At 37.6% G+C, this 13,818-nt stretch overlaps 1 protein-coding gene across 3 annotated transcripts in view; it reads left to right on the top strand.

Moving 5' to 3' along the window:
* The window catches only part of KHDRBS3 (KH RNA binding domain containing, signal transduction associated 3), a 199,377-nt gene extending 185,865 nt beyond the window's left edge, over positions 1-13,512 (top strand). For 2 of the 3 annotated variants that reach the window (XM_084621354.1, XM_084621355.1), the window contains exons 8-9: positions 4,803-4,861; positions 8,497-8,845. In XM_084621354.1, the coding sequence (XP_084477480.1) occupies positions 4,803-4,861; positions 8,497-8,588 (151 nt within the window). In that variant the 3' untranslated portion in view covers positions 8,589-8,845. Of the gene's footprint in view, positions 1-4,802; positions 4,862-8,496; positions 8,846-10,036; positions 10,096-13,362 lie in introns of those variants that run through there. The other variant, XR_014710530.1, reaches the window with a different exon arrangement.
* The last annotated feature ends 306 nt before the right edge of the window (positions 13,513-13,818 follow it).

The raw sequence follows: 13,818 nt of genomic DNA, 5'->3' as shown, positions 1-13,818 counted from the left end.
GTAAAAGCACATGGGAGACCAGATTTCACAGTCCGTGACGCATTTTTCATCACCGTGAATTTGGTAGGACCCTATTTATAAACAGAGCAGAGATCACCAAAAAAAGCTTCAGAGTACTGTCTCCATCTGCTGGCAGGAAGGGGCTATTCTCAGACATCTGGGCAAGCATAGAGAATCTCAGAAAGAGAAAAATGTGAGGAAAGAATTTTTTTTTATTTTAAAAATTATTGAGCAATATTGAAATACTGACAAAGTAGATTTCCCCCGCCTCCTCCAGTGCTCTTGATTTAGATAATTTAAAGTCAAATACAAACTTTAGGCAATCTTTAACCAGCATCTTTAGATATTGAAGTACTTGTTGCTCTAACATATGTGAAAAAGATGTGCATCCAGGTTGTTTACAAACTCAGATATTTAAACTTTTTATTTAGTTAATTATTTTATATTTTAATGCTTTTGAAAGTGTTTGAGAGTTTTGGAAACTGAAGATCCCTTTATTTGCATAGCAGGCTTAAATTGGCCCTCTGCATAGGTGTAAATTGTGAGGAGTGTGATGGCCATAAAAATAGAAATTATTTGATTGTTTCAGCGGATGAATTCAAATGTTTAATTTGAAAGGAAGCTTAAGTTCTAATATAGCAGACTCTTTATAAAATGTGCTCAGCTCTGTCAATAGTAAATATCTATAAGTAAATAGCTATAAAAGGAAAGTTACCAAAAACTAAATCTTTAGCTCCTGGATGAGACAGTTCTTCTGTATGTGATTTTAGTACCTTCATATTTTATATAATATGTTTCCAAAGAGGATGGATATATACTAATAAATCCAAGAAAATATGGGGTGTTACCTTTTGAATCCAAGCACTGCTTAGACTCTGCAGTGATAGGCATTATGGGTAGAGCCTCATATTTTTTCTCAAATACACAATAACCAGAAATAAAACAAAAAACTACATATAAAATGAAAACAAAATAACGAAGCTTCTCATCAACCATGGGAGATTCAGTGGCCAGTGGCAGCACCCACAACTGCGAACAGTGAGCTAATAGGATCACTTCCACCATACAGCATGCACCAGCCCAGGGAAGGCCCTGCCTGGGTCCCATGCATTCATGGTGCGTGTGTAATGTGTGTGCTGAGGCGGGGCTGGTAGGGGGATTTGGCGGCCACATGAAGAGTGCAGGAGAGAGACAGACACCTGAGTGAGGCAGTCATTGTGGTGAGGGAGCTATGGAAAGCAGGTGCTCAACCTCTCCTGAGCACGCCCATCAAAGGAGTCGCGGCACTGCAGGTTTCCGCTCCTTCCATGGGATGGAGTGGTGAGTCCTGGCTGGGCACTAGGCATCACTGCAGAGGAGTCAGGGCCCGGGTTGGGTATTGAGACGAGTGTGCCTGGACATCAGGCAGAGGTTGGAGGAGTCGGGGGAGGAGGGTGTCTAAGGCTCAGAGGGGCAAGGGTTGTGGGCACGGGGGCAGTTGGAGTCAGGGTTGTTGGGGGGAGAGGTGTTATATTAATGTAGATGTTATAAAGAGGCCCAAGGAGTCAAAGGTGTTACCATGACCCTGTCAATGTCCAACATTAAACAGTGTTAAACAACATACAGAGTTTTGTATACAGAATCCTCAGCCTACTTAGAACCATTGCAAACATACCATTAAAATTCCTTTTAACCTTTAATTAAAGATACAGAAAAGAGAGAAAAAGAGTTAAAGCATTTGACATATAAAGTATTAAGTAAATTTTATTCTAACAACAACCCATGTTCCCTTTCCTTTTAGCTGGAACAAGTTTTTAAAAGGAAACCCTACCCCACATTACAGCACTGGAATGGGTTACCTAGGGAGATGGTGGAATCTCCTTCCTTAGAGGTTTTTAAGGTCAGGCTTGACAAAGCCCTGGCTGGGATGATTTAGTTGGGGATTGGTCCTGCTTTGAGCAGGGGGTTGGACTAGATGGCCTCCTGAGGTCCCTTCCAACCCTGATATTCTATGATTCTTTTTGGTGGTATTTAAAATGGTAATAACTGTCCTTTGTAGGGAAATGAGAAAAAGTTAGTTGAAATGAGCTGGAGCTATCATTGTTGCTGTTATCGTTTGAAGTCCAGTCCTGTTTTCTAGAAGACAAAGTAAGACAAATACAAACAAGAGGGGAAAGAAGAGAACAGCAAAGATAGAAAATGCAGCCTCTGTCTCTGGTGCTGACGCACTTGCAGCCTCACTGCTGGAGAAACACGGGCATAACACGTGGTCTTATTAGCTGTATTGAGACCTGGCAAACTTGTACCAATGTTGGGCTGTTTAGGGAATTGCATTTATCTGCCTTTTTCTGGTCAAAGGCTCAAAGCGGTGTTGCAAAATATACAGTTTTGGCCATTTAAGCCAGACTCCTCTTAGACACAAGGAAAAGGGGAGATAGGAAAGAAAAGAAATAAGGTGGGAAGGAAAAGGACACATGGAGAGGGAGGCAGCAGAGTCTCACTTCCCATGTGGTGTTTGGAGACCTAGCCGGGGCCAGTGGAGTGGCAATGAAATTTGGCTCCCTCTCTCTGGCCCGGCCTGGTTAGGACATTTCTTAGGATTAGTACAAAGAAGGTCAGGGGTCCTATGAGAAAATAGGAGTGACAGTTGTCATGGTGAAGCTCCCTCCTTCCTCTTTTCTAGTTCTTCAGTCAGCCAGCATTTACATCTGTTCTTCCCTTAATTTTCCCCAAAAAGTCTTTTTCTTTTTAAAAGAATAAACAGGGAGTGATAGGTGGAATAGCCCATTAATTAGACCTCATTTTGAGCACACCAATTTTAGTTCATTGATTTCTCATCCAACGCTTCTCTTGTTTACCAGACATGATGTTAACACAGTCCTTGAGGTTATATCAATAGGCCTTTTTGTTTGGACTAATTTAGTCTTCTTGTGTCCCTTTTGCACCTTTTTTCCATTAATATTTGTTGTTATAGGTTAACATAGTGTTTTATAAACGTTATTGTCTTACAGTTAAGTTTACAGTATATGTAAATTTGTGGGGCCAGTTATTACAATGGGGGGATTGTGAGGGTTTGGGGATAAACCAAAATAAGACAAAATTCCCAAAAAATAAAATAATTTAACGGGGCTCTAACTATAGGAAGACCTGCGATAGATAGGTAGTCTTACAATTTTCCTATATTTTCTCCTTTCCTCAGTCCTCCCTACGACCATTTACATCAAATATGTTCACTGTGTTACAAACATTCCATTGCCCACTTGTGTAAAATTTCATATTTGTTTATGGACTCTCAAGTTCAGACAGAAGTCAGCCATGAAAGGGTTTAGCAGCATTACTTTGTAATAGAGCCTGAGAGGAGAGGGTGCAGGGAAGAGAGAGAGCATTGCTCTTCAATGAGCAACTTTGAGCACTTTACATTATTATTTGACCTGATTATTAATGCTGGACAGTCTGTCAGGTAATAAAGATAAATTTTGATGTACTTATAATGCAAATAAGTGGTTTTCTCCCTTTCAGTGTTTATTGGTTTTGCAGTTTACATGCCATAAAATGTGAGTCATTTTTTGTTTAATAGACATTTTAGGTTTGTGAAATGAAACACTGCAAAAGTAATCTGACAGGATTGACAGGCACAGGGATGGGGCTCAGCTGCTATAGACCTCTAGACTTGATGACAGTCTTTTACAATAAATAATCTGATGCTGTGTGAAATGATAGAGAATGTCAATTTAAAGTTCTTGATTGTCAAAACTAAGATTGTTTTATCACTGAACTGTTGTAGGACAAATTTATGCTACTTTGTATGCTTCAAATTTTTGTCCTTAATATACAGGTCTGTATCACATGGGTGGACAAACCATAGATGAGAATTTTAGCTCTTTTATATAGGTCTTCAGAATTTCACAGTGCAGACACTACTAGAATTTTTAGTTCAGGAAGCTTTAGACTGGCATTAACAGATACTCATTCACTGATCTTATTGTTTTGTATTTACATATGTCAGAATTTTTACACTTTTGGGCCAGGTATTTTCCAAAATTTGACAACTCTATTTTATTACCTGTCTCAGCTCTGTAGTTCTCTCTGCAAGTTAAATGCAACTGCAATACATCTATTGTTTATTCTGTACATAAAAAGATTATGGGGGAGCCCGGGGTTTACCTATCTTCAAACTCCTGTTAAAACTACAAATTGCTTTATCTTGACTTAGATTTTACTTCATGTTAGTTAGCACTTGTTAGCCAACATAAGATAAGAACACAGCTTTTTTTTTCCTAGTGAAGACAAGGCTTTGGTTGTAGCAGTTTGTAATTTAGTTACTTTCCAAATAGTGATGTATTCCGTACTGGATCTGGATTTCTTTGGCTACTGGGTACCAAGTATTTTGTATTTTAAACTGTGTTTCTTATTTGTAGCTTAGTGTCCTGCAAACATCCAGTAGGCATTTGATCACATGTAAAATATTTTTAAAGCAATAATCAAAAAGCAAAAGGTTATACATAGTTACAAATGTATGGACCATGAGAACATTGTGGGATGTTGTCCCTGTAAAATAAGCGAGGGCACCGAGCAGCTGTGCAGTGTCAAGATTTAGATGATTTTGCATGCCTTCTGGCAGAAACTTAGGCACCGACAGCGTCAGATGGCAGCTAAAAAATGTTTTTTTGAATGTCACTGCCACCTAAATGTTGGACTTTGGCACCTAAAAAGGCGAAGTGCCTAAGTCCCTTGTGACTCTTTTCCATCATGATTTAAGACATGCTGCTTAACACTACATTTCTAATGGCATTACTTACGTTGTCTGTCTTTTTTTCATACAGTGGAACAGATTACTATGATTATGGACACGGACTTAGTGAGGAAACATATGATTCTTATGGTGAGTAGCTTTGCAAGTGGAATTGTCAGTGTATTTTAAAGAATTTTGAAACAAAAATCAATTTAAACCGAAAAGAATTTTCATGAGGAATGCTGCTATCCTGCATCAGGATACACTTGCATCGACTTCTGTGCTGGTATGGAGTCCCATTGTTATAGATATGGAAGATTTATGGTTACTGAGACATATTCGTTGGGTTTTGGATTTTTTTTTTTTTTTTGTAATTCTGTTTGCTATCTGTGCCATATAACAGTAAAAATAAGCACTAAGGGCTACATTTTCCACCCTTACTCATATTTACTACATTCCCCCAAATCAATGGGATTATTTTCAGAGTACAATAATATTTAGGTTTCAGAGTAACAGCCGTGTTAGTCTGTATTCGCAAAAAGAAAAGGAGTACTTGTGGCACATTAGAGACTAACCAATTTATTTGAGCATGAGCTTTCGTGAGCTACAGCTCACTTCATCGGATGCATACCATGGAAACTGCAGAAGACATTATATACACAGAGACCATGAAACAATACCTCCTCCCACCCCACTCTCCTGCTGGTAATAGCTTATCTAAAGTGATCATCAAGTTGGGCCATTTCCAGCACAAATCCAGGTTTTCTCACCCTCCGCCCCCCCGCCCCCACCACACACACACACACACACACACACAAACTCACTCTCCTGCTGGTAATAGCCCATCCAAAGTGACCACTCTCTTTAAAATGTGTATGATAATCAAGGTGGGCCATTTCCAGCACAAATCCAGGTTTTCTCACCCCCCCACCCCCCTCCAAAAACCACACACACAAACTCACTCTCCTGCTGGTAATAGCTTATCCAAAGTGACCACTCTCCTCACAATGTGTATGAAAATCAAGGTGGGCCATTTCCAGCACAAATACAGGTTTTCCAACCCCCCGCCCCCTTTTTTTCAAAAAAACACACACACAAAAACTCACTCTCCTGCTGGTAATAGCTTATCCAAAGCGACCACTCTCCCTACGCCTATTTCCCCTTGTTTTTTTCTACCACCCACCCCCACCACGTTCTGGTTAAACTTGGATTTATGCTGGAAATGGCCCACCTTGATTATCATGCACATTGTAGGGAGAGTGTTCACTTTGGATGAGCTATTACCAGCAGGAGAGTGAGTTTGTGTGTGTATGGGGGTGGGGGGGGTGAGAAAACCTGTATTTGTGCTGGAAATGGCCCACCTTGATTTTCATACACATTGTGAGGAGAGTGGTCACTTTGGATAAGCTATTACCAGCAGGAGAGTGAGTTTGTGTGTGTGGTTTTTGGAGGGGGGTGGGGGGGTGAGAAAACCTGGATTTGTGCTGGAAATGGCCCACCTTGATTATCATACACATTTTAAAGAGAGTGGTCACTTTGGATGGGCTATTACCAGCAGGAGAGTGAGTTTGTGTGTGTGTGTGTGGTGGGGGCGGGGGGGCGGAGGGTGAGAAAACCTGGATTTGTGCTGGAAATGGCCCAACTTGATGATCACTTTAGATAAGCTATTACCAGCAGGAGAGTGGGGTGGGAGGAGGTATTGTTTCATGGTCTCTATCTATATAATGTCTTCTGCAGTTTCCACGGTATGCATCCGATGAAGTGAGCTGTAGCTCACGAAAGCTCATGCTCAAATAAATTGGTTAGTCTCTAAGGTGCCACAAGTACTCCTTTTCTTTTTTCAATAATATTTAGTGTGAGTAAGGATGGCAAAGACTTGAGCCATAAGGCCTCAATTCAGCAGTGAACATAAGCATATGCTTAATGTAAAGCATGTGCTTAAGGCTCATTGAAGTCAATGGGACTTGAGCATATGCTTAAGTTCTTTGCTGAATCAGGGCTGAATTGAGCACATTTCACACTTAGTTTATGGTCTTTTGATGTATAAATTCATTTCCAAGCTCCAGTTCTGTAAACTCAAGCAGGTAGTAATTATATAAAAGTTATAAAAGTATTTTCGGTATGTAATAGACACCAGGGTACTGGAGTACTTGTGCGAAGGCAAGACAACGCATAATAAAGAAAAAGCATATGCCACAATGGTAGGATTATTTTTTTTCAAATCAGAAGTGCAGCGGTGACCAGTTTAATTAAAGGAATCTGTTATGGATTAGAAGCATAAAGCATGTTAAAAGGCACCTTTATTTCATGGATAAATGTTAGACCTCTGGCTAGAGATCAGAGAAATGCAGTTTTCAATCAGTCAGGAAGCTCAGAAACTCATGAATTGCCAGTGACTGGTGCAAGTGAATCATGACTGTGGTTAATGGATGTTATGACATTTTTTAGAACATAACTGAAAACCATTTCCTGGTGTATCTTTTGAAGTGCATTTTACGATATCTCCTCCCTGAAGCAATGATGACCTCAGCTAAGATTTGTTTGTCATAACAAATGCTTTGAACATATAGGTTTGCCACATGTCATCAGCTTGAATCGATGCAAATAACTTGAGGGAAAGTCATTGATTAGATGAGTTCATCAAAAGAGGAGGTCACTTCAAGCAATTTTTGCCCCTCACGGTTCTTTAAAGTGGTCTCTGTGGACTGCATTGCTTAAATCATTGTATATTTCAGCATTAAAGTTAACTGTTTGACAGTAGGGGTCTGATTTCTCAGAGTATCTCACTAAGGGAAAAATCGATAGTGATAAAGCTTACAACCTGCCTAATGCAGGACACAAGAGGATGTAACCTTTTGTAGCGTTACAATATTTAAGGTAAAAAAAAATTAAAATTTTCTCATTAAATCTTTTGTTACTTAAAACTGATAGCTTGTTATTTGCCAGGGCAAACTTGTTTGCCAGAAGTTTAGTACAAAATGTTAAGTGTGCCTCATATTTCGAGATTTGCAGAAAGATTGTTAGCACCTGGGGATGGACCATGTCTTCCTATGTCTTTCTATGCCTAGCACATTTGGACTCTGATTCGGTCTTAATAATGCAGTTCAGTGTGTGTTGTGAAAATCTTTATTTGTGTGTTTATTCATTTTGTTGTTACAAGCGAGGCAAGCAATGTCCTTTGCTCTTTGAAGATTATTTAAAAAATCCAGCTCTGTAGATCTTGCACTTTACAGGAAATGTATTTGTTTCTGTGAAATCCACTGTTATCTCAAATGCTGTATTAGGTTGTGTTTTTCAAAAGGGAAGCCACAAATGTTCATAGTGGAATTATGGAACTTTTCACTTGTAGCTTTCTAATTCAAAGTAATCCTAAATTGGTAGTGACCAAAAGAAATTAGGTGGGAGGAGGAATTTATAGCTGTTCAGTAGCCTACATAGATTTTCATGTTCTTACTCCAGGTCCTGTTAGTATAAGTACCCACGTCACAATCTACCTCCAAAGTTTCACCCTTCTTTGCAGCCTCATCAGAGGCCATACTGAATATCATAGTTACTAAACACATTCTCATCCCCAGCTAATCCCAGTCGGAACTGAGGCATGGTGGTAGAGCAGTATGGGGAAGTTCACCAGTTCTTTGGCTAAACATTAGACTTCATTCTCTACAACTGTCAGTGCAAAAGCACTGAATTCCAAAATTAAACTAAAAAAAATTATAAGTAAAAACAAACACAGCCACAAGGACCATTAGGAAAGATCTAATTATGATTGCTTTTCCTCGTTGCAGGGCAAGAAGAATGGACCAACTCAAGACACAAGGCACCTTCAGCAAGGACAACAAAGGGAATCTACAGAGACCAGCCATATGCCAGATACTGATTTTACTGTCTGATGTTGTGAAATATCCAATCTCCACCAGTCCTGTATACTGTTCCAAGTAATTTTTTTCTATAAACAATCCCTTTTTAGTAAATCAAAGTGCGTAAAAATTGAATGGTTGGACTGAACTTAAACTATTCTGTTGAAAGAACAACCTGGACAGAAAGATATGTAAAACAAGGAACTTTGTTATTTCCAGACTGTATTTGAAAAATAGGTGATCAAAAAAAAATAACCTCTGATTAACTAGTGTTAAACAAAAACTAGGTTTACTAAATATGTTAATCCATTCTTTTAACATAAGCGTAACCTTTTATTTTAAAGGTTTTCAGCAATTTAGTTCTTTTAGTTTTATTTTTCAACCATTTTGCTAGTTTTTTCTCTTGCAAACATGCGTAAAAAGGGAAGCAAATTACAAATGCAAATAATGTGGTATTTTGTAACTCAAGTCTTGAAATGTTCTGTAGTGTTAAGCAAAGTTTACTCTTGCTTGATACTAAATAAACTTTTGAAAGAAAATCAGTGTGTGTGAGAGTAATTTTATGCTTTAGTTTATTTTATAATAAACCTTCATAAATAGTAGTAAACAGGGAGAAATTCATCTAACAATGATCAACATAAAAGGCTCATACTAAACACTGTACAGCTTTTTTTTAAAAATGGTATAAACCTAAATGTACATTTATATACTCACAATAGATTTAAATGATGTTTAAATATCCAAATGGTATGGATCTGCTTGAATGCCACATATAAAAAAAAAATCTTGGTTAAAAATGGTTTAAAATAGCTAATGAATTTTCTGAAAAAGATGTGACTAGTTTTCATCTTGTTGAGCATTTTTTCACTAGTGCAACTTTGGAATTTTTATGAGAATTTTGGTACCTTAATGACCACCTCGCTCCGTGCTGGAAGCTATAAACACAAAGCTTTTAAAGACTTTCTGACTTGACTAATTGAGGTCGCTTTCGTCAGAGGCAGAGGATGTGTAACCCTTAAAACGGTCTTCATTTGCAAAGGTAAATAAATCAAATAAGATTTTAATCTCACTTAATTTATCTTAATATAACCAATAAAATCAGGGAGAATACAAATTAGAAAGTTTCATTTTAGATTTTAGAAAGGCTTTAAGATCACCTAAATTCTCATTTTAAAAAGTTTAATTTGTTTTAGTAATCTAAAAATCCTTAGCTCAGTCAGTTTAATTTGGGCAAACTATTCCCTATTAAACAAATGTAAAACCTCATAACTAGTAGTTTGTAATACCTTATTTTTCCATAAATTCTAGTAACTGAGAACAGTGCTTAAACATTACAAATGTTTTCAAAAGCTTTTCCTTAATGATTCAGTTTGTCTTTTTAATAATAGTTTAATTTGAATTGTTTGGTTTTAGTTTATATTTTAAAGTCTTCTTCTGTATTTAGTAAACAGATCTTTTCTCTTGTCAGGAAACGGTAAACGTCTTGGGGATCCAAGAGAACAAAAACCTAAATCGGTTGATGCTTTGGTATGTACCTGTTCATATATTTTAAACTTTCTGATAAACGATGTACCAGAGAAAAGAATTTTTAAGGCCTAATTCAAAACCCATTGAAATCAATGGAAAGACTTTAATGACTGCGAGGCTCTGGATTAATCCTTAAATAATCACTAAAGTCAGTGATTATTTTGAATTCTGAAGTTACTTTAAGAGTCTGCCAAAAAGAAAAGTACTTTTTTTCAGGCAGTCTGACACGCAAAGCTTAATATTGAACTGTCCCATTGTGCCCCTAGCTGTTGTTGGATTATATCTATTCTTGAGGTTTAAGAATTAACTTTGAATTTCAGCTAACTAGGTAAAGCAGTTGCCGAGCTAATAGAGGAACGTAGAGGGAAATGAGTATAATTTTATGCCATCAATCCCCCACAGAGAACTTCAATCCTGATAGAAAAGGCATGTTGACAGTTTTAGTCAGAAAGGTCCCAATCCATATTTTTTCTGAGAATAACTTCGTGGGGAACAGTTTGATAGCGAAAAAAATTGGTAGAGGATGACTTGGTGAACCAAAATGAACATTTCTGCACAAGAAACATGTTGAATACTGGTGAAGGGGAAAGTCAAATCCCGTAAAAATCTTTTACAGAGCTGTGAATCTACTGCTTCTGTGCATGTTTGCTGTGGATTACTTTTTCTAATGAAGTTAGTCAGATACTAGGTTAAAAAATAATTCACCCATATTTATGTGCTGTGCGATAAAAAATGAGTCATTCTAGGACAGAAACTTTTAACTTTTGAAGGGTTTATTTCCTACTTTGAATGGTAGTTCCAGCTGCTAATCCCATAAGAAACATTCAAATTCCAGGTTAATTGATTAATAAATGGTTCCTGGAGCTTTTTCAGTAACTTGGTGCCTTTAATTTGCAATTTGTAGTCTAAATGGAGCTATATATTTTTAAATAATGCATACATAGTTACTGTTTAACACAGTAACATTAGGAGGTCTCTTCATTTGCATATACAAAACCTGCATTTGCACATGCAAAGTTTGCTGGAACAAATTCAAGACTTAATTTAAGATTTAGCCAAAAGGCCCCATAAGACCTGTAAAGGTTAAAGAGTTCAGCTGAGACGTCTATCTGCCTTGGCCAGAATAATTGCAAAGATCCAAAATCAGTGAGCAAGGCTGACTCCTACAGCTGCTGCTATTCCTAGGCACAATAGAGTGGGGTATATTGAAACTGTCTTCTCTGAATGTTCATAGCTTTCTGGGTTAAACCCTTAATTACTATGTTAACATGATTTTGTCCACATCCTCAAAATGGCTTTTAAAAAAAATAGTTTCAGTGTGAGAGTTAAGGTTGCATAAAAAGTCTGATGTTAAGCCCTATGCAGTTTATGAACCAATCAAATGAAAACTGCAGCCCTTACACACTTAGGCCCAGTTTTAGTTAATGGGTCTTATTATGACCTTATCTAAATCTACACAGAAGAACCCTTGTGAATAGTGACCATAGCAGCACTAGATTTTTAAAATATTTGGACAGGGAATATTTTTATAATTTATGTCCATATTTTTGATCTTTCTGCAAGGATTTGATTGAACATCTTTTTTTGTCAAAAACAAAAAACTGAAACTACATTTGAAAGGTTTCAGAGTAACAGCCATGTTAGTCTGTATTCGCAAAAAGAAAAGGAGTACTTGTGGCACCTTAGAGACTAACCAATTTATTTGAGCATAAGCTTTTGTGAGCTACAGCTCACTTCATCGGATGCATACTGTGGAAAGTGTAGAAGATCTTTTTATACACACAAAGCATGAAAAAATGGGTGTTTACCACTACAAAAGGTTTTCTCTCCCCCCACCCCACTCTCCTGCTGGTAATAGCTTATCTAAAGTGATCACTCTCCTTACAATGTGTATGATAATCAAGGTGGGCCATTTCCAGCACAAATCCAGGTTTTCTACCCCCCCACACACAAACCCACTCTCCTGTTGGTAATAGCTTATCTAAAGTGATCACTCTCCTTACAACAAACCCACTCTCCTGTTGGTAATAGCTTATCTAAAGTGATCACTCTCCTTACTGATCACTTTAGATAAGCTATTACCAACAGGAGAGTGGGTTTGTGTGTGGGGGGGGGACCTGGATTTGTGTTGGAAATGGCCCAACTTGATTATCATACACATTGTAAGGAGAGTGATCACTTTAGATAAGCTATTACCAGCAGGAGAGTGGGGTGGGGGGAGAGCAAACCTTTTGTAGTGGTAAACACCCATTTTTTCATGGTTTGTATGTATATAAACATCTTCTGTATTTTCCACAGTATGCATCCGATGAAGTGAGCTGTAGCTCACAAAAGCTTATGCTCAGATAAATTGGTTAGTCTCTAAGGTGCCACAAGTACTCCTTTTCTTTTTGAAACTACATTGAAGCAGAATTTTAGACACTTTTATAGGTTCAGTGTTTGCAGTATAAATCTTTTCTCAACACTTGCTAAAATAACCCACTTTGACCTTATTTTCCTCTATTATCATAGAATGATAGAATATCAGGGTTGGAAGGGACCTCAGGAGGTCATCTAGTCCAACCCGCTCCTCAAAGCAGGACCGATCCCCAATTAAATCATCCCAGCCAGAGCTTTGTCAAGCCTGACCTTAAAAACTTCTAAGGAAGGAGATTCCACCACCTCCCTAGGTAACGCAGTCCAGTGTTTCACCACCCTCCTAGTGAAAAAGTTTTCCCTAATATCCAACCTAAACCTCCCCCACTGCAACTTGAGACCATTACTCCTTGTTCTGTCATCTGCTACCACTGAGAACAGTCTAGACCCATCCTCTTTGGAATTATTATTATATCTCCAGCTTTCTTTGGAATAATGGAATAACCTACCAAGGAAGATAGTTTAGATATTAGATAATCCTGATTCAGTGTGACAAACTTAATTACTAAGAAGAGCTAGCTCATTCAGTGTAGAATTTTATATTCTCACATCTTTTGGTTAATCACTACATATCGCTAGAGTCAAATCCAATAGCACAAGTGAATAATATCTTAACAATTGATGAATCATATAATTATTAATTTTTCCATATTGCACACAGGCTTTATTGTCATCTGTGTACTAAATTTAAACAATTAGCTCCTTTTTTTGCATTCTTTTCCATAAATCTACAGAAATTTATTGTATTTCCAATTGCCAGTTTCCACTGCCTGTAATCTGACAGTCTCCAGAGAGTCAGTAATAATTATTAGTTCCCAGTACATAAACATATTTTGTTTTCCTCTTTTCCAGGGACTTCTGTCGTGATTATTATGGACTGCTTAGGCTATTATATTCACCAGTGTGCCTAGTCAACAATGAAATCAGCTTTGGAATTTGAAAATGCAGTTCTGTTTCTCTTCCAGTATTTTACGGACTGTAGTACTAAAGTGTATCATATTATATCCTTTATTTTTAACAACTGCTATAAAATCCCTTAATTGTTTAATGACTTAACAATGTTATTTATGTAGAAGTCAATAAAGAATCTCCATTTAAATCTCTAGTACAAAGCAATAATGCATCCTTATGTTCCTTCAGTGACTTTGTAAATCCTACACAGAAGCTATGAGCGAACCTTGTGTGGAGTCTTATGACTAGACCCACAGTTAACTTTTGGAAGTGGTTTATCTACTGTATGTGCAGCATGGACAAGTAAATATGAAAACAAGTGTGTTACACAGAAGCTATTGTGTTGCTCATAGGCTC

The sequence above is a fragment of the Lepidochelys olivacea genome (assembly GCF_965140295.1).
Source record: "Lepidochelys olivacea isolate rLepOli2 genome assembly, chromosome: 2".
In the NCBI taxonomy this organism is placed as follows: Eukaryota; Metazoa; Chordata; order Testudines; family Cheloniidae; genus Lepidochelys; species Lepidochelys olivacea.
The sequence above is the reverse complement of the archived record's forward strand: the minus strand, read 5'-3'. Positions and strand labels throughout refer to the sequence as shown.